Raw genomic sequence first — 21,252 nt, 5'->3', positions numbered from 1 at the left:
CTCATGGAGCAGCTCCACACAGCTTTCGGTGTGGTTCAGAGTCTGCTTCTGGTCCTAGTAATTTAGAGTTTACACTAACCTTTGTGAGGGCCTGGAAACATGACACTTGAACTCCAGTATAATTTGGTACACTAATTTAAATTACACTTGTGTGTGGAACAGCCAGCCAGCCAGCCGTTCCAGGTTAGCTGTTTGCTGTACACACAGTGCCTCATGACTAGAAGGTGGGGGAGCAGATATTAGGTTATCTAGGGTAGCAAATGGCTAACTTGTGACAGCTCTGGACATAGTTTAATTCCTGATTTTTCCTAGGAAAATTCTACATGGCATTCAAATACATTACACCGTTGTAGGGGATGAGTGTTGTATGCCTGATCCTTGTTTAGACTGCTTTAAATGATAATTACACTGATGTAAAGGTGGCATATATGTCCAAGAGCTGAGACTAAGTAGATTATGTCCAATAAACAATATTAATACCTAGCTATTACATAGTCCTATTTATCAGAAGATCTCCAAGAGTTCAGTAAATATTCTTCCCTTTTACACGGAGAATATGTAACTCGCAGAATCTGTGACTGTACAATGATTCAGAAACAGATATTGGAACAAAATCCAAATGCACTTCCTCTCAATCCTGGGCTAATCTACAAAACTCTATTTCCTCTAAAGACGTGTCATTAGGTATGTGCAAGTCAACAAAAGCAGCAGAGGGGAGATAAGGAAGTGATGGTGGATCATAAACTAAACGTTAGTCAACAATTTGATACTGCTGCCAAAAACACATATTTCCTTGTGAGATGTAGTATTGAATGTCATATATAAGGCGTGGGAGGTAAATATTCTCTACTCAGTGCTGGCAAAGCCTCCTATGGAATATTGTCTAGGTTGGGGTGTCACACTTTAAGAATGATGTAGCAAATGGGAGACAGTTTGGGGGAGAGTTACAAAAATGTTAAGATGCCCAGAAAACACGGCCTAGAGAAAGGTTGGAATAATTTATTTGTTTAGTTTAGAGAAGGGAAGACTACGGAAAAATGTAACTTGTCCTGCAATGTGTGAAATGTTGTTATAATGGGAATGGGAATTCATCGTTCTCCATGAACACAGGGAGTAAGATGAGAAGAAAATGGTGTAATTTGCAGCAATTAGAAGTTGGGGTAGGGAGGGGCAGGGAAACCCTTCTAACTACGAAGGCAGGTATCTGGGCAGGTTATAGAATCTCCTTCATCGGAGGTTTCAAGATCAGGTTACATAAACTCCTGTTGGGGTGCAACACACACTTTTCCGGCATCAATTCAGGGGTATGGGCCGCATGATCTCCGGAGGTTCCTGCCAGCCGCACATTTCCATGATTCCTGAACTGTGCTTTTTCTTTGCAATGTTCTTTTTCCAACAACCTCTTAGTCAAATGACTGGGGATGGAAGATGGATCTCTAATGGCCATAGCACAGCATGGAAAACATAAAAAAAAAGACTTTAATAAGATCCAGAATTACCTGAAGAGAATGCCCAGCAGGACTCAAGCTAAATCTAAAAGTCTCATTGAATGAAGGCTCTCGGTCATGCCTGCACACCCGTGTTTTCTTCTTAATTACTCTCTTTTGAGTAGAGATATTGACAACATACAGCTTCACATAAAGATCTGCGGGGAAAACAATTCAACTTGTCATACAGTTGCTTATCAGTTAGTATTGTCCCTAATGATTTAAATTATAAGGAAAACACAGACTGCTGTATATCATGGAGCTATATTGTGCTTTCATTTACACAGGATTCCCCAGCCTCCTATCATCCCATTGCTAACTTCCTTTTTTTGAGGAAAGTCATTGTATAGGTGGTCACCCAACAGGTTTATGTGTATCTGAAAGTCATCAGCTTGCTGGACCCTTGTCAATCTGACTTTTGCCCTGGATCAAGCATGGAGACTGTGCTGGTGAACTTGGTCAATGATCTTTCCCTGGAGACTCACAGGGGAACTTCTACCCTGAAGATTTTGCTGGATCTTTCACAGGTGGAATGGTGAAAACCTTTGATACAGTTGACCATGAGGTGCTCAGAAAACATTTACATGACTTGGGTATTTGCAAGATTCCTCTTAACTGCTTCCACTCCTTTTTGGCAGGAAGGTTTCACAGGGTGGTGATAGGTGAGAGATCATCATCTCCTTACCTGTGGGGTCCCCCAGAGCTCTATCCTGTTACCCCTCCTCTTCAACATGTACTTGAGGCTTCTGGCTCAGGTCATGCAGAGATTTGGAGTGAGATGCCACCTGTATGCTGATGACATTCAGTTCTATTGTTCTCATCTAACTCAGGCCCCAGAACCTTGGTCCTTTGTTGCAAGTTAGGGCTGGATGTGGGTGAACCACCCGACCCAGAAAAGACAATGGTGATGGGGCTGGGCAGTCCTAGACAGGATTGGGATGCCTATTATTGACAGGGTTCAGCTTCCCATTGCCACTCAGGTTTTCAGACTTGGGCTGCTCCTGGATCATCTGCTGCACCTGGATCTTCAGCTGACAGCAGTGGCTAGGGGTGCCATTCACCATCTCCATCTAGGAAGAAGTCTGTGACCCTTTCTTTTAGATTCACATCTGGCCACCATCTCCCATGCTTTCATAACCTTAAGACTAGACTACTGTAATGCAGTCTTGTAATGCCACCTTGAGTCTTTGTTGGCAAGGGCAGCATATAAATCTAATACATCAATCAATATCCCATACAGACTATAAACATTACATATATGTGTGTGTGTGTGTGTGTTTGTGTGTGTATACACTATTACTATTACTACATGCATATATTACAATCTAGTATATTACTAGGTTGATATATACATGTTCTCTGCTGTGGATGGTTTCTGAGTGGTACCTGGAAGATGATCTGGAGATTTAAACTTGTAGGTTATGTTTCTACATTGAAGGATTTCTACTATCAGCTGTTCTCCATCAGTTTTCATCTCCTTCTTCAATGCAATCTTAATTTCACCCATCACCTGGGTTTTACCTGGAAAGCAGAAAAACAAAACTAGAGTAAAAGGAAATTGAGTGGGTCTCTTCATGCCATTTTTATGATAGAGAAGTTTTTTAATACAGTAATTCTCATTCTTAGTAATGTGGTAGACAAGGATAATTCAGTGACTGAGTAGGCAAACAATCTACCATTAAATACCAAATTATATAGACATTAAGATATTGTTTGATTTCAAAAAGCACTCAAACTATGAAGAATGATACTACAGGTGATGCTACTCTTAAATCTGATACAAAGAAATCCTTCACTATCAGCCAGACAGTCCAAAGTGCCTAAAAGTTATTGAAAGTCAACAGGTATTTTGCTCCTAAGTCACCTAGACGCTTTTAAAAAGTTTTATTGCAGGACACCAAAGGTTTCCCATTGAAAGCATTCAAAAGAAAAATAGAAATTAGATTAATGCAATGAATATGAATGTGTAAGTATTTTGAAAAGCCAGGAATCCATTAATAGTCCTGTAGATACAATCACTAGGTTTTGAGCTATTAAATATTTATATGAAAACCTTTCAACTTCATTTGTTCTAGATGATATGCTAGGCATTCAGCAGAAGGTAGGCGAGGCTCTTATCACTGTGCTCATTTTGCATACTTGGATACATCACCTAGATCACGGTGGAATATGCCCCATCCTTTCCAATGAGCACAACAGTGTGAGCACTCTCCTGTCCTTTAGGCCTGTGCAAAGGGGCTAGTATTCTCTTTGGATTTGGATTTGGCCAATTTGGGGGCCAGTGGTTTAATTCAGTGATTCAAATCACTGTCCCGAATCAATTTGACCAAATCTGACTCGGCGATTTGGCTGCTACTGAATCTCTGAATCAGGCAGGCCCACCCCCACGCCCACTCTCCCAGCCTGGCAATGGCTGCCTTGCCCGCCCCAGGTCCCAGCACTTGGGAAGAAACCCCCCCCGACTCACCGGGTGCTGCTGGGCAGGGGGCAATCTCTGCTTCCCCCACTGCCCCATGTTGCATGAGGGGCTCTGCATGAACCCCCTGACCCCACCTCCTGCTGTCCCAGCCCCACCACGGCTGCCCTGTTTGCCCCAGCTCCAGTCCTTTAAGGGAAAAAAACCAAGAAAGACCCCCGGACTCTCCAGTTCCTTCCCAGCGAGGGGCGATCCCTGCTGCCCCCTGCTGCCACACGGGGGGTTCTGCACAAGCCCTCCCAAGGCCTCGAGGCCTCTGCAGGAGCCAGCAAGTCCCAGGACTTTTCTCAACTATTTTTCTTAAAGGTCCGGGGCTGGGGTGGACAGGGCAGCCACAGGGGGTGGGCCTGGGGGAGGAGGGGGGGTCAGGGGGCTCATGGCAGAGCCCTCCATGCAGTGTGGGGCAATGGGGGGCAGCAGGGATTACCCCCCTTGCCTGGCAGCACCTGGTGAGTCAGGGCTCTTTTTTAAAGCACCGGGAGCTGGGGTGGGTGGGGCAGCCATGGTGGGGCTGGGGAATCGGGTGGGGGTTGGGGGGCTGGGGGAGTTGGCAGGAGATGAGGGCTGGCAGGGGTCCAGGTCTGGCTCCAGGTCCCTGCTGCAGCGGGCAGGGAGTTTTGAATCAATTTAGACCTTTTTTTTGGTCCCCTGATTCAATTTGGATTTGGAGATTCGGCCACCAAATTGGGCCGAATCTCCTCTGAATTGAATCAGCACCCAAAGCTTTGTACAGCCCTACTGTCCTGCTGGCAGAATGCTTTCCTTTCCTGAACCACTTCAAAAGCAGGGCTGGACCTAAATGAACACTGACTCTGTAAAATACTTTATTTCATCTCTTTTTCACTTGAAGCCCAGATCAAATTTGAGTGAAATCTATGGGAGACTTGAGTGCCTAACTCCTTGGTGCCAGCAGTCTGGAGCTTTAATGCATTACCAGGAAATCCTGGAATCTGGTGCCAAGAAGTTATGAAGAGAAAAGTGATTCTGCTGAAAGGAAACAATTAAATGTACATCTGCAAATTACCACAAAATCTTTCCTCTCTTAAAGCATAAAAGTCCCAAAGTGATATTTAGACATTACTTACATGTACCACGAATGTATACCAACACTTGAATAATTCCTGCTATAAAAGGCCAGCTGCTGCACTGCAGATTTTCATAATATGCTGTTTTTTCCTATTGAAAATATTTTTTTCCTGGTGCATGGAAAAAATGGCTAACTACAAAGTTATAACCATGGACTTGCTTCTAGACCTACCTTATAGGTTGAAAAGGTAAAATCCAGATTTCAGTTTTGGTCAATGGCAATTTTTTCTTTGACCTCAGCGGAGCCAACCCTTCACCTTTGGACTCCAAGGACAGAAGGGACTCTTACGAAATCAGGTAATACTACTGTCAAACTTGGTAAGGTTTTAAATCCCCTATCTACAGCCCAGTCATGCTCTCAGAGTGCATCTACACGTACAAATGCTGCAGGGTGGCTTTACTCTAGAATAAATTACTCTAGAATAATTTATTCTAGAGTAAACTTATCCTGAGCAGGTGTCTACATGTGCAGGGATGCAGGACCAGATTTGCTGCTCCCGGAAGCAGTCTTCTCCTGCCCCTTCCAGCACTACACTGGCCCTTTGCAGCTGCCATGCCAGGGGGAGCTCTAAGCTAGTCCAGGGCCTGGCAGGGAGCAGCCAGGAGACAGCTATATCCTGGTAGGAGCTGGGAGATTACTCCTTGTCCCCAGAAGCTGCTTGCTGCTGGGGCAGGCTCTACCACCAAAGCCTGGGTGGGGATAATGTCCCCCTGCCCTGGCAGCAAGGAGCTCCTTGCCCCAGCTCCCTGACTGGGGGTAGGAAGCTTGAAAAGGGCTACAGTGGAGGGGCAGGTCCTGCTCTCCTGCCCCGTCTGCTGGTAGGGCAGCTAGCAATGAGTCCCTGGCTGGACAGGGATTTCCCATCCAGCTGGGGGCTCGCTCCTACATGCAGGTAGAGGGCTGGGACCTGCCCCCTCCCCCATGCAGCTCTTTCCAAGCCCAATACTCACTTGGGGCATAGGGATGGCATCTACCTCTGACCAGCCAGCACTAGGCTGCACAGGGAAGTTTGCCCGTGCAGCTTGGATTTGGCTGGAGACTATCTGAAATGGGACAGTCCCCAGCCACCTCCAGGTTGCATATGCAGACCTACCTGCAGAGTCCAGGGCTGGTCAGGGGCAGGTCCCAGCCAGCTCCAGGCTGGGTGGTGAACTCTCCCTGTATAGGGAGCTCCCAGCACCCACTCCACAATTGCAGAGCGAGGGCTAGGCACTTGTTCCCAGCCCCAGCTCCATGATTGTGGAGCTGGAGCTGGGAACTGTCTGGGAGCTTGTTCCCAGCCCCCACTTTGTGATTGCAATCAGGGAGCAGGAGTTGGGAGCTCCCTGCTGCTGGGGCAGGGGGACATTGTCCCTGCCTGGGCTCCGGTGGCAGAGCCCACTGAGGTAGCAGGCAGGTCCCAGTGGCAGGGAGCAATCTCCTGACCCATGTGCTTGGCTGACCAGGAACAAGTTTGTTCCTTGTCAGCCATCTACAAATTTTGTACAGCACAGTAACTGTGAGTCAATTTGATACTTGTATTTACAGGTAGCAAATTTACTCGCAATTAGAGCAAACTACCGTGCAGTAAGCATCTGCACGTGCAGACAGTGATGTTTACTGTGCAGTAATTTGTGCTAATCTCAAGTAAAGCATCTCATGTAGACACCCCCAGTGTAGTAAATGGGGGTCTTGCTTTGACTTAGATTCTAGTCACAAGACCTGTTCCCCTTTCAGTTCTGTTCACACACCATGTAGAACCTGGTTCTGCTCTGTGTTAAAACACTGGAATTATATTAATATCATACATGCATGAATGAAAGGAAAATGAGGCTCACAGCCTTGGATTACAAAAGAAGTGGCTTATCAGGAGAGATCAGGTACCATACTACAACCTGTTCAGCTTGTTAATGGACAAGCAAAGATATGTATGAAATGAGGACATCTCAAAGCTACATACAAATCCAGCACCTGCTGATGCTAGTTCTTTGGTCAGTATTGTTTTTGCATTGAATCCTGCAATGATGACCCGTGTGAAGCCAATATAAACAGTTGTAGCATAAGTCTATTGTTAGTTGCAGGCAGTCTTGACTTAAACACAAGAGGGTTTTTTTTTCTGCCAAAACTGATTATTTTTATTTCCACCCACTCCTTCCTAGCCCCTTAACATTTTCAATTTTTTCCACCAGCTGGCTCTGCCTTCTATTTTTTCTGAAGGTTTGGGCATCCAATGTGCCCACCAATGTAATGAGTGGGCAGATATGTTTACATAGGTGCAACAAAGAGAAGACAAATGCCATAAGCCCCTGTCTGGGTATTATTTACTAGACTCTAGCATAAAATTGCTCTAAGAAAAATCAGAGGTAAAACTATGCCAGTATAAATGATACCACTATTAGTGTCATGTACTTACAGTTATTCCAGGCTAGCCATTTTCTATAGGCAAATAGGCAATTACCTACTGGTAAGACACCATAATAGCCCTTACTGCATGAGGTTATTCTGAATAGTTGCTATTCTGTCTACACTAGCCACACTTACACCCAGTAAGTGTGCAAAGCAAACATAAATAACACATTCACGTTGTGAATGTGTCTTGTGTTCAAACCCTGTGTTCAAGTCCTGTCAATCAGTCACATAGGATCACAGAATCCTAGGATCATAGGAAAGTAGGAATGGAAAGGACCTTACAAGGTCATCTAGTCCAGCCCCTTGCTCCAGGCAGGATCATCACTGGCTAAACTATCCTAGCCAAGGGTTTGTCTAACCTACTCTTGAAAACTTCCAAGGGTAGAGATTTCACAGTTTCTCTAAGCAGCCTGTTTTAATGCTTGACCACCCACATAGATAGTTCCCTCCTACCTCATTTGCCATCCTAAATTGCCCCTGCTGCAGCTTGAGACCCTTGCTCCTAGTCCTGCCCCCTACCACCTATCTCCATCCTCTCTGTAATCACCTTTCAGGTATTTGAAGACTGTTATCAAATCCCTCCTCAGTCTTTTCTTCTGCAAACTAAATAACCCTAGTTTTTTCAGCCTTTCTTCATGCGTCTTGTGTCTAGGCCTCTAATCATTTTTGTTGTTCTGCTCAGGACACTTTCCAAACTGTCCACATCCTTCTTGAAGCATGGGGCCCCAAACTGGGCACAGTAATTCAGGTGAGGCCGCACCAGGGCACATAATCACATAGGTTATGACAATGTTACAGGGAATTCAGGTGACTGAAATAAAAAAGCAAAATATATTTACATTCTCTCTGACTGTGTTTGAAAATTTCTGTGCTGTTTTATGATGCAGTACTGAGGCCTTTCAGTATCTGGCATTTTGCAGTACATCATTGTATATCCCTATGGAATCTTTATGACAAACAACATGGTGCTGTAATAGCTATGCATGGAAAAAATGTTTCTCTGAGGCAGCACTTGACACATGATAGCCCTCTTGTACCTTCAGACTCATTTTCACTTCTTCCATTGTGTGAGATTAGAAATGTTTAACCTGATTCTCTAAGGGGCTGGTGTCCTTGCACCAGTCGTGTAAAACATTGGATTGAAATAATTGCCCTTAAAAAGCCAGAATAGTTTTAAATCTCAGCATTGATTCCACTTCCTTCCAGTTACATTGATACCTTTTCTACCAGCCTCACCACTGAGACTTCTCTCATCCTGTCACATTCTCTCTGACTTGATCACAGGTATATCAGGTTCTGTTCTTGGATTTGAGCACTGATTCTTTAAATGCAAATATGCTTAAAGAAGGGATGTCAGTGAGCACATCTAAATGAGATGCCCACTGAGCAGTCGTTACTATGCAATCATTTAGTACTTGTATAACCAAGTACATTTTGTCTAGATGCACTCAGTAGAGAGAAGTTTATGAGATATGCAGGTGAGCTTATAGAAGATAGAGATCAAGTACTCCTTAAACAAGGAGCCTGCATATTCCTATCTTGACATGTTTTAAAAATTACTCTCCTACTTTTTTGATGTTGGATCTGGAGCTAAAGGTGGTTGGTTGAGACCTCAGGATTGGATGCCATGAAGACTAGAGTAGTAAAAATAGGATAAAATGTAAAATACAGAGTACAAGGTTATGCCTGTAGAGACCACCAAATTTATGTTAAGGTGGGGGTTCATTTGTTGGATATGTCAGAGGAGGAGAAACATCTGAGTATATTAGCTGATCACGGGATGGTGATGATGATGAACGATCTGTATAATGTGGATATGAAAGAAGCAAACGCATTCCTTAGACAATCAGATAAAACATCTCTACTTGAGCCAGGGACATACTAGGACCATGCTACAAGGTATTGCAAATACTGTTTACAATTCAGGTTAGCAACAATCAAGAAAGCTGAACTCACACTTGTATACATGCAGTGCTGGGCTATTAACAAGATCTAAAAAGAGGTGTTTATTTTGTCTAGCAAAACAAAGGCTGAGTGGGGTATGATTGCTCTCTATAAATATGCCAGGGAAGTAAAAACCTGGAAGGGAGAGTAATCATTTAAGCTAAATGACAAATCTAGCACAATAGCAAATGAGTACAAAGTAGCCAAGAACTAAAGTAATCTGGGTTAAAAGGTTTCTAACTATGACTGGAATGGAGTTGTGGAACAGCCCTCCGATAAGAGTAATGGGGGGATAAGAAACAGCTACTCTTGAACAGTTTATACCAGGGATTGGACAACATGACTGGCTATGATCATAGGGGCTGGATTTTATGAACTAAGAGATCATTTTTGGTCCTTTTTTAAAAGATAATTGTACAAATCATTGTAAAAAATAAATCCAAAAATTATACATTCACCCCCTTGTTTACTTAAATAATGTATTGTTTTTATTATTTAAATCTTAACCAGTTTTTAAAATGTATTTATTTGGGCACAAGCAAGGGACAACAAGCTTGTCTAGCAGCTTTGCAATCACTGTGCAATTAGTAAATGTGCTATTAGCCTTTAAAAAAATATAGCTATGATTAAGTATTTAATAGATTTGTTATAAGAAAATACATTCTATAAACCTCCATTAGCAATAAGAACTAATTGCTGATTTAGTAATTTGCTGACAGGTATGTTGGTAATTGATAACTTTGAGTAGTGGAGGTATGTTATTTTGCTCTAGTGACAGTAACCTAACCCATTTGTGTGACTAAGTCAGTTAAGCTAACAGAAAGCAACGTTCTGAGGGATAGCCAGCATACGTTTGTTGTGGGTAAGTCTTGCTTGACCAGTCTCATTTCCTTCTATGACAAGGTGACCTATCACCTGGACAAAAGGGAAGAGGTTGATGTCATATATTTGGACTTTAACAAATCCTTTGACCTAGCATCCCAGAATGTCCTCATGGAAAAATTGGGCAACCGTGGCCTCAACTACTCCACCTGGGGAACTCGTTCTGAGGTCAGACCTAGAGAGTGGTAGTTGATGGAACCGAATCAGCATGGTGCTCTGTTCTTGGACCTGTACCTTTAATGGCTTCATAAATGATCCGGACACTAGTGTCAAAAGCAGACTGGCCAAGTTCACTGATGACACCAAACTTTGGGGAAGAGTGTCCACACTTGAGGATAGGCTGGTGATCCAGGCCAACCTCGATAGGCTTGCAGGGTGGGTGTATGAACACCTGATGGTATTCAATACAGATAAATGCAAGGTGCTCCACCTCAGGAATAAAAGCCTGCATCTCACTTACAGGCTTGGCAATACTACACTTGCTAGCACTATGACCAAAAGAGACTTAGGGGTCATGATTGACCACAAGATGAATATGAATCACCAATGTGATACTGCAGCTGGCAAAATGAACAAAACTCTGGCTTGTGTCTACTGATGCATCTTGAGCAAGACCCATTATGTCATCCTCCTTCTGTACTCGGCCTTGGTGAGGCCACAGCTGGAACACTGCATACAATTCTGGGCTCCACAATTTAGGAACCATGTGGAGAAGCTTGAAAAAGACCAGAGGAGAGCCATGTGTATGATCAGAGGGCAAGAGAACAGACATTATGAAGAGAGGCTGCAAGCTATGAGGTTCTTCAGCCTGGGGAAGCACAGGCTCATGGGTGACATGGTGGCAGCATATAAGTACGTAGAGGGTGCGCATCAGGATCTGGGTGAACACCTGTTCGCCAGAGCACCCCAGGGGATGACAAGAGCTAATGGTCACAAACTCCTGCAAGGCTGTTTTAGACTGGACATAAAGAAAAACTTCTTTACCGTCTGAGCCCCCAAGGCCTGGAACAGACTCCCCCCAGAGGTGGTGCAAGCACCTACTCTGGGCACTTTTAAGAAGCCCCTTGGGGTAGGGGCTAGACCTGATGATCTTACGAGGTCCCTTCCAACCCTAATGTCTTTGAAATCTATGAAAGTGTGATACTACCTCCATCCAGGTTTACCTTAACTGATTTCAGCCATTTTGAAAGCAGTGCACTGAACATCTGTTGTGTTACAGATTTGAACCAGTTTCTGATCACTTATACCAGTTTATGTGTAATTTCTGTTCCTAGCTCTGGAAGCCAGGACTATCTTTTGACTATGTATTTCCAAAGCACCTCTCACAACTATTTTTTTTGTTCATGACTGGGGCTTTCAGGTACCATTGGAGTGCAGAGAGCAACAAGCAGAGAAAGGAGAAGTGAAAAAACAAGTTACAATCCCTCCCCAGGGCTAGTTCCAACAATCAACTGAATGGATACTATCCCTCAGAGCAGTCTCAGCTGTTCAAGAGCTTCCCTGCTCACTCCCGAAGATCTTCCCTTGCTCAAATAACCAACTGGTAGAGAGGGAAGGTGGGGTGGGGGACACATGCCCCTCCCCCCAACAGGGCCATCTCCATTGCCAATACCAAAGGTGGCTTCCGTGGGTGCTCGCCAGTCCTGTCTCCACCACCATTGCTGCTTCTGGCTTCTGCAGGTGCTCGCCAGCCCTGTTCTTGCTACTGCTGGCTTCTGTGGGTGCCTCCCTCGACTCAGGAGGCACCACTCGCCCATGCTTGCCAAGGAGCTTAAAACCTGCACTTGGCAGTCTCAAAAGCGCTGGAGATCAAATGCTCCCATTGGGGTACCAGAAGTGGGGTTTAAATTCCCTGGTGGGGAAAGCCACTTGGTTTCCCCCTCCAGGATCCTGGATGGGCTGTTAGTAGTTATGTGATTTGGATCTGCCCCTGTGGCATGGTGGGATACATGACTGTTAGGCTTGGATCCCATTGCAAGGTAATTTTAAATGTGCTCCGACAACCTTAGAGACTAAATGGTTCAGAGAGGCATAAGCTTTTATAGGCAACACCCTATGGCATCTGATGATCAGGAGAAAGCTTATGCTACCTAAGCCTGTCAAACTCAAAGGTGCCACCCTGGATGAAGGAATGCTAGGGCTGGTGCAGGTTTGCTGCATTTGAATCATTCTGAGCTCACCCACACATAACAATTAAAATGTACCAGCTTCTGCCCCTCTTGAAATATTCCCCTTTTGAGCAGGCTTCAAGCCCATTCAAGCTTCAAATCAAGTTCAGGTATCCACACCCTCGGTGTCGGTGGGACCTATAGATTATATCTGTCAACTGGAAAGATCCATATACCAGAGGATCATTCTAATCCTGTTCCCCATTTCTCAGAGTGGTCATGTACATACTTTGTAGTGTCCTCTCTTAAATCTTGTCAATCAGCTGAGCTATATGTTACAATGGAACCTTAAAGATTCATGGAAGAAAGAGCAGGATTTGTCCTCTTAGTTAACACTCAAATTGCCAAACTCAAGATGAGGTTATTCCATAAAATAACACACAAGGGTGCAATATAGTGGATTCTGAAAAAACTTAGAGACCTTACTCCAAATGACAAGCAGAACTCTGGTATGCTTGGCTTATTTGGCATTAGTTAAGTGGATTCCTTTTCAGTCAATTGATTTAAAAACACTCCTAATTCTTCAGTGAAGAATTGCCGTTTTGATTCTAAATGTTTCATTTTTCCTCCTGAAATAATAACACCACTAAATTTCCATAATATAACAATGTGCTGCATACAATAAAGAGTGGTATGCTAATTAGCATAATGCCATTATAAGCATAAGATCTGAAATAAAGACTTCCTTTGTTGGAGCTAATTCCATTTCCTTAGGTCTTTATCTATTTTGATACCCTAACAGATTAAGTTAATGAAGAACTGGGAGCAGCACAATATTCACTGGTAGAATACTGGCAATTCTCATCTGATACTTCCTCAACTTTTGTCTTTGTTTTTACATGCATGGAACAGCTATAATGATATTTAGCATTGCATAATGAGACAAAAGGTCTTTTAGAACTGAGTAACATAGTAGAAGTTTAAGTATTCATATTACTTAAACTAGCAAAATGTTGGCTAACTTAGAATATGAAAATTCAATAGTCTCTCTCTACGGTATTTAGAAAGAAGTCTAATATCCTGTTGCATGGCATCACCAGCTCTCTGAGCACAGGTACCAACTCATCAAAGTACCAGAAAAGTTTCCCAGAGGTAAGAAACTTTTCCTCTATCAGGCATTACATCATTAATACCGTACAAGATACTTAAAGACAGGATGCTCAAAGAGTACCATGACCTCCTGGTTCCTGTCCACAGATCCCAGTCTAACACCGAGTGTCTGTCAAACCACTGTAAATCTCTGCCTAAACTCGAAATGAGAATCCTTTTTGTGTACCTTAGGTAGAAGTTATTTGAATGTATTCTACAGGAGAAAGTACATAGTAAAGAAGGGGCTTTTCTCCACTTGTGTCACGTACGTAATTCAAGAAATGGAAATGTAGTTATTGTGTTACTTATCTAATAGGAATGCAAAATGACTCTGAGACAATAGATAGGAGTTGCTGCCATGCTGCCATTACAACGTTCCCTTCCAGCCCACATCAACTAATAGAGCTGGCTGAATACAAGGTTATGGATGCAATATTTTCTCTACCAAGGAATGTAACAGTAAGTGGTCAGGCCCTTATCAATGTTTCCTTTGGCACCAGGGGACACCTTGGGTACCTTGTATGAGCTTTAGTTAAAGCGCCCCTGGAGCCATTTTGAAGTGCAGGACAATGAATACACATGATGCTGAGGGCACTTTAATTAGAGCCACTTTAATTAGAACTCTAAAATTAATTAGACACTGAGTGTACTCTAATTAGACCTCTAAGAACTGCTCTGATTAAAGTGCACCACCCTCCACCCTGGAGCTCATGCCCCTTGTTCCTGGTCTAGAGACAGCTGTGCCTCAGTGGCACCCATTACATTAAAACAATTCTTTTTTATGCCATTTCTATATTTATTTCTTAGATGTATAGGCCACCCTTCCCAGTAAAGGCTCTGGATAGCTTACAATAAGAGATAAAACAAAGATATAAAAGCAGATAAAATATTAAAATAAGGTCTGCAACGAAAATAACTTAAACAATACCTCAACTGAGCCTTGCCTGCAGGACACCTACTTATAGATTTCATAGATTTCATAGACATTTGGGCTGGAAAGGACCCCGGAGGATCATCAAGTCCAGCCCCCCGCCCCAGGGGCAGGAAGTCAGCAGGGATCATAGGATCCCAGCAAGATAATCATCCAAATGTGTCTTGAAGGTGTTCAAAGTGGGTGCTTGAACCACCTCTGGCAGCAGTCTGTTTCAGACCTTGGGGGTTCAGACAGTGAAGAAGTTCTTTCTTATGTCCAGACTGAATTGGTCACAGTGGAGTTTGTGACCATTGGATCTTGTCATCCCTACTCAAATAAAGCTGTCTTGCAGCACTTCCAGAAGCTATGTAGGCTCAAGTTCTGGCAAGCCACAAGGGAAAGGGAGTTCCAAAGTTGAGGATCAGCTACTAAGAACAACCTCTGAAGTGTTTTCAACATGCAAATTGGCTCACAGATAGTATTTGCAGGTGGTTGCTCTTGAATGACCTTAGAGATCAAGACAGAGCATAAGTGAGAAGGCAGTTCTTTAGGCATGTAGGGCCCAGACCATTTAGCCAGGCTCAGAAATGAGCTGAGTTTAGATTAGGGATGTTGCTACCTGCGGTCATTTATGATAGGACAGCTGTGCTTTGCGGTCTGACAACTCCCACAGCTTTAACATTGTTACCATCATGCTTTTGTTTGTGAATGGGCTATCCAGCTTCTCTAATATTTCCTGTTTTGGATTAACATGAGCTCATTTTTTGCCACACTTGAAAACACTTTAGCAACCTTTGAAAACACATTAATTTTAACTTTGCTGGATGATAATAGCTTTCTCTGCCTCATACTGAGCTCTTTTGTCTTTGATCCTCCACCCATGTAACATCGCTCTTATTGTATTTGTAGTTTCTAGTTGTGGATTTGGAAAGAAACACTTATTGTTTTATGTTTATCATTACTTATATGTATATATATTATTTATATGTATATAAGTAATGATGAAAACACAATACTCACTCACTAAGCTTGTTTTCCAAAATCTACAACTAGAAACTACAAATACAATATATACATTGATTTATGCAAACACTATATATATATTAGTTTATTGTTAGTATTTAGGACCTCATTGTTCCAGGCAGTGCTGAAACATAGAACAAAATGGCAGCACCGTTCCCAAAGAACTAAAAACCTAATAAAACAAGAGACAATAAACAGATACAGACTGATAGGGGAACACAAGGAAACAGTGAGGTTATATTGGTCCGCTGGGTAGACAGTGGTTCCTATCTGCCTTTAGTATATTTATCATAAATCATGGAGCTGTATCCATGGGCAGGATAAAGAAGGTAGTTTAGAAATAGTCAGAACTACTTTAAAAAATGTCAAAGTTCATCTGAACCTAGGAGGCCCATTGTGTTAGCACAACTAAGACACACCAATTGTGGCCATCATCCTACAAATGATATGACTAGCATTATATCCAGCTCCCTTTGATTCTCCAGCCCAAATGGCCAGGTACCCACTTACAGTTGGGTTAACTGGGGGCAACCTTCAGCATAAACCTGACTATCCATCTGGATAGTGAGCCCCCATTTCCCTAATGCAATATATTCCATGTAATTCATCACTTACACATATCTCCATGAAATACACTTTCCTGATGTTCTTATTCTGCAGCAATTCAAAAACACCTTCCACAAAGCAATCAACATAAGTGCATCCACCCACAAGCAGTTTTTCCATTAGAAAAACCATCTTGTTCCTCTGAGCTGAATAATTTGCAACAGCACTAACAGGGGAATGCTAGTGGAAGCAGTAGCTGAGCAGAGTATACCTGCCTGGGCTGGCAGTAAGCAAAAGAAAAAGTGGTGTAAATAATGTTATGGCCACATGAAATATTTGAACTGAGAATTTAGGTGTAACAGCCATCATCCTGGCCAAAGAAGTGGGCTCTAGAGCTAAAAACATTGTCTTTTTTAGGCATCTGTGGAGCCTAGGAGGTGACATTGCTGCTTTTCACCCTTCCCTTCCCTCTTTCCCCTTACCCTGGCTAAATTCAGCAGCAGGAGAAAAGAGGGGCCAAGCAATGGCCCTTACCCCCTTGACTCTAGAGCCATGCCAAAGCCAGACCCAGACTCAGACCCAGACTCAGACTCAGAGAGATCTGGAATCCAGGATCGTGGGGAGTGGGGTGCAGCCACCACCCCCTTGGCAGTTGGACTCATGCACGGTGAGCTGTCTTCCCTGTGCAAGTGTGACGGGCGCGTGGGCAGTGACAGCCCCGGGGTTTTGAAAGGGTAAAAGATGATTGGAGGACTTGGGATTCCCTTTCCTCACCAGTCTGGTAATGATTTTGCCCAGGGGTTTTGAAGGGGTAAAAGATGATTGGAGAACTTCCTTTTCCTCACCAATCAGGCCCCAGAGACTCACCCTCCATATCCTCTGATTGGCCCCTTGTGTCACCTGGAGGGGGATAAAAGGGGCAGCGCAGCTGACTTGGGGAGATCAGCAAGGGATCACAAGGAAGGAGTTTCAAAGAGCTGGGCCAGCGGGGTGGGAACAGTTGCTCCAGAAGAGCCTGAAGGAGGGGGACCTGCAGGCAGCACTGGGGCCCTCAGCAGTGCAGCTTGAGGCCGGCGGGACAGGTTCCCTGCTGCACTGCAGGATCGCCAATGGAGGCTGCAGCCAGCCGGAGAGGCTCCCCAGCTCCAGCAGGGATCTGAGCGCCGACCTGAGAGGTTCCCAGCTCTGCTTCCAGCTCCTCCAATAAGAGGCCAGGCAGCTTGGCATGAGGCCGGGGCTCCAGGAAAGTCAAGACCCCTAGCAGCTTGGAGTGGTACCAGCACAGGTGGCTGTGTGGTTTCTGCCTACCATGTGGGAGATTTGAGTTCAAGTCCCAGCTGTGATGAACTGGGGTTGAGTGAACTAGCAGGGAGAAATCCTTGTTGCAATGGAAGGGGGCCATTGTGTCTTTCTCCCCCTCCAGGTACCTAGGCCCTATATTCCTTGTCATTTGATATTTTGTGCCTTTTATATTTCACCAGCCAGTATTGTTTGTTCTGCTGTTTGTGTTTTATATTTTGTTAACCCTGTCTTTTGTCAACTGGATGAATATATCTATGATTGTAAGTGTCTAACCTTTGTTGAATCCTGCCCCCTCAGGGCGTTGTAGTGTCCCCTATACCCCTTGGTTTATACTGGTTACGTTCCCACTATTGTTCTCTCATTAAAAGGTATATGGTTAAGTCCCCATTGGTGGTCTGGCTCTGCTCTATAGGGGGAGTAGAGTCCCTCCATCTCCCACAGCACTTGTACACCTGCTTTGATCCCTTCAATTGGAGGGGGGATACCTCTTGGAGTACCGCCTGGGTTACACAAGTACCACAGTCTTAAAGGTGTGTGGCTGTATCCCCATCACCATGATCCTGGATCCTCCCATGCCTAACTTCTGTTGAAAGCTGAAAGACACATTAGAGCCAGACACTCAACACCTTCAGTGGCTTTTCTTCAGGGGGCCACAATGAGGGTAAATGTGCAGCCAGCTCCGTAAGTGTGACGGAAATCTAAAGCACTGCAGAGCACTGACGGCCAATGTATCCCAGAGTGTTTTGTGGCTGAAGTCATGAAGTTCCTCTTTAGGAGGTAGGCTTACATTCATAGACATTGGGCCCCAAAGTGGGCAGTGCTGACTGGGGACAGGATATCTAGTGGATGCTAACTTTTGTGGGTTTTGAAAACAGCCTTCCTCTTGGCAAATCCGCACAGGATTGAAAAATTCTACCTGACTTCCTCTGTATTTGGATTCTCCTCCCTCGCAGAGTAGAGCCACTCCTGGCAAATCGTAACAGAAGTTGTACCTCCCAAAGCAACCATTCGAGACACGTGCTCTTCAGAGCTCAATGGCATGTGCCAGATTTGTGTGATTGTTCCAAAGCGGTGATGTACAGATTGCAGTAAAAACTATATTCTCTTAAACAAAAAAAAGTATGGGGCAAACCTCCTTCTTCAGTGCCAGGCACAAAGAATTTCAGCCAGCTACATTATCTAACGTAAGGTGAATATCAAACTCTATTTATCACGAAGAGCTACAATGATAATCTCATTTCATTACCTTGGTTGAAGCCAAGTCAGATTTTCCTTCTAGCCTCACTGTGTGTTTAATAGATGTCACCAGTTTTGTTTAGCATTGAAATGTCTAAATAAAATGTATTTTCCTAGTCCTGCAGGCTGCAGCTGAGGCATGCACATGTCCTCAAATTTATTGTCTTCTCTACAGAGAGATTGTAAACTATAGATCTGATCTGAGTACAGGGCACGGTACGGCTGCCCCGCCCTAGTAGCGGGCAGGAGGAAAAATTGTATCTCAGAGTTATATTCCTTCCTTTTCTTCCTTACTCTGTGATGAGAGAGTGCAAGCTTGCAATAGACTCTGAAGTCAGTGCTGCCTCAGCTACCCTGCTCTGGGTCTTCAAGCTGGCTTGTTTAAGTGGTGGCCCACGAGGGGTTAAGTTGCAGCCCCTGGGCTCCCATCCAGCTGCTACTCTCATTGCTGCAGCTCCAGCAATGGCTGAAGTCTCTTCTTTAGTTTATACTTGCTGCCCTTGCCCCAGAGAGTATGGTGGCATAATGCTGGGGGGTGAAGCCAGGGAATGTGGTGCAGCCGTGGAGAGGAGCATCTGTATGGCATACATCATGGGGGTGGGTCTCACTGTGACGCTCACTCCCTGGTGTGGCCTATGTAGTGTGAGGCTCGCACTGGTGCAGCCCACACGGCAATCGCTTACAAGTCAGACAGCGTGGGCCGCTGCTGATTTGGCACAGGGGTTTGAAGGCATTTCAAAGAGGGCTTAGGGGCAGAAGAAATAATGAAAGCAGTTTAAGATTCAGTAAGTTTAGAGGTGGAATAAAAAAAAAGAAAAACAGGACAGGAAAGTGGAGTCAAAGATCAATTTTTAATGCCAAAGAAGACTAACAAAAGCCTGTCTTGTTGGAGGGGAAAAAGTATGACAGAGGTTTAGAGGATGAGGAAAGAGGTAATCAGTGGAAGTAAGGAGGTGGGATGAAGGAAGATTACTGGGGCACATGAAGTGAGGACACAAGTCCTGGTGACTGGTTGTACTACACATCCTCCTCAGGTCCCTTCCAGCCCTCTCCTTCTAAGAATCTGTGATTCCATGAGAAACAATGGCAGCAGGAACACAGCAAGGGCTAAGGAAGATCACATCAGAAGTTGTGGTATTTCTTTACCCCACATTACTATGCCACAAAACTGGTTTAGATCAAAGCATCTTGGGCTAGATGATGGAGCTCCTATCTATCCCACAAGATAGAAAGATAGGTCAATAGCTAGGCCTCTAAATTACATGGGTACTTCTGGCAAATCCTATCAGACATCTATTTACAATTTGAGGCACTTAAATTCCTTTGTAAATCAGGGCTCTTCTGCTCTAATGAGAGCTGTTCTAATATTTACTGCCCCCGTTATTCAAACCCAAGGAAACACAAACAATTAGCCATGTTTTAGAGTCTCAAAAGATCTAGTAAATGCACTGCCTTTACCACTGTTCATGCCCTTGGGGAGAGTAATCTAAATGTTAGTGAAAACTGCCCCATGGCATTCTCATAAAGCTTGGGTCACCTATTTATAGTCTCCTCCTTACCTTGACAGCGTCTTATATAACAAGTTATATCAGAGTCAGCAGACCCATCCCCATAAAAGGCTGCTTGCATCATCACAGCTGAAATGATTTCTCATAATGGAGATCAGACATCATCACAGCTTTTGTACGGGCAGTAGCTCAAATAATAATAAGAAAAGTGTATATAGCTATATGTACACTGCTACCTAAACCTTGATTAATATAAAGCATGTTAAGCCTCAGCAAGACATTTTATTGCAATTTTACCAAGAAAAAAAAAGTGTTTTGCTAAAGGGAGAATAAATCTTCAAGTACCCATTGATGTGACCTCAATACAAGAAGGTATTTTGTAAAAGAAGACATATATTCTTGTGTAATATAACATAAGTGTCCTATGAAAGTAGGACAAGTGAGTCTGCAAGCTCCTTTTCTAGTCTGTTATATAAACAGAATGGACAAAACATGCTCTTTACCTACCTAAGAATAGGAAGGATGTTGCAAATGAGAAAGTGCTTAGCTGATGACAAAATTTTAAGGTATTTTCTTTACTTCTCACACCAAAAAGTTTCTTATCACTTTTTACCTTCTTACCTTCTTTACAGAAACCTCCCATGGCTCAGCAAGGGCATAGGAATGCCTGAGGACTAAAAGCGTGGCATACAACCAGTGGGAGGGAGGGGCTATCACCAAGGAGGAGTACTCCTCCTCAGCCCGTGCGGGTAGGAGGGCTATTAGGAAGGCCAAGACCGAGATGGAACTCAGGCTAGCACCCAGGATTAAGGACAACAAAAAGTCCTTTTTCAAGTACACTGGGAGCAAGAAGAGGGCACCAGGCGATGTAGGGCCCCTACAAGATTCAAATGGTAACTTTGTGGCTATGCCAGATGAGAAAGCTGATATTTTTAACAGTTTTTTTGCCACTGTTTTCTTGAACAGGGACTGGGACATCCCTCCTGCCAGAGGGGAGGAACTAGTGAATAAACTGGAGGGTAGAGCTAAGATTCAGAGAGATCTTGACAAATTGGAGGATTGGGCCAAAAGAAATGTCATGAGATTCAGTAAGGACAAGTGCAAAGTCCTTCACTTAGGATGGAACAATCGCATGCACTAGTACAGACTGGGGACCAAGTAGCCAAAGAGCAGGTCTACAGAAAAGGACCTTACGATTACAGT

At 43.9% G+C, this 21,252-nt stretch overlaps 1 protein-coding gene across 1 annotated transcript in view; it reads right to left on the bottom strand.

Annotated features, from left to right (window-relative positions):
• Positions 1 to 21,252, bottom strand: part of PCLO (piccolo presynaptic cytomatrix protein) — a 549,762-nt gene that overhangs the window by 8,314 nt on the left and 520,196 nt on the right. Inside the window, exons 24-25 of the mRNA XM_090041018.1 lie at positions 2,874 to 3,008; positions 1,500 to 1,645 (exon numbers count right to left, since the gene is read on the bottom strand). Coding sequence (XP_089897144.1) covers positions 1,500 to 1,645; positions 2,874 to 3,008 — 281 coding nt within the window. The remainder of the gene's footprint in view (positions 1 to 1,499; positions 1,646 to 2,873; positions 3,009 to 21,252) is intronic.

Source organism: Crocodylus siamensis, chromosome 4 (genome assembly GCF_052110815.1).
Source record: "Crocodylus siamensis isolate JL-2025a chromosome 4, ASM5211081v1, whole genome shotgun sequence".
Lineage (NCBI taxonomy): Eukaryota > Metazoa > Chordata > Crocodylia > Crocodylidae > Crocodylus > Crocodylus siamensis.
The sequence above is the reverse complement of the archived record's forward strand: the minus strand, read 5'-3'. Positions and strand labels throughout refer to the sequence as shown.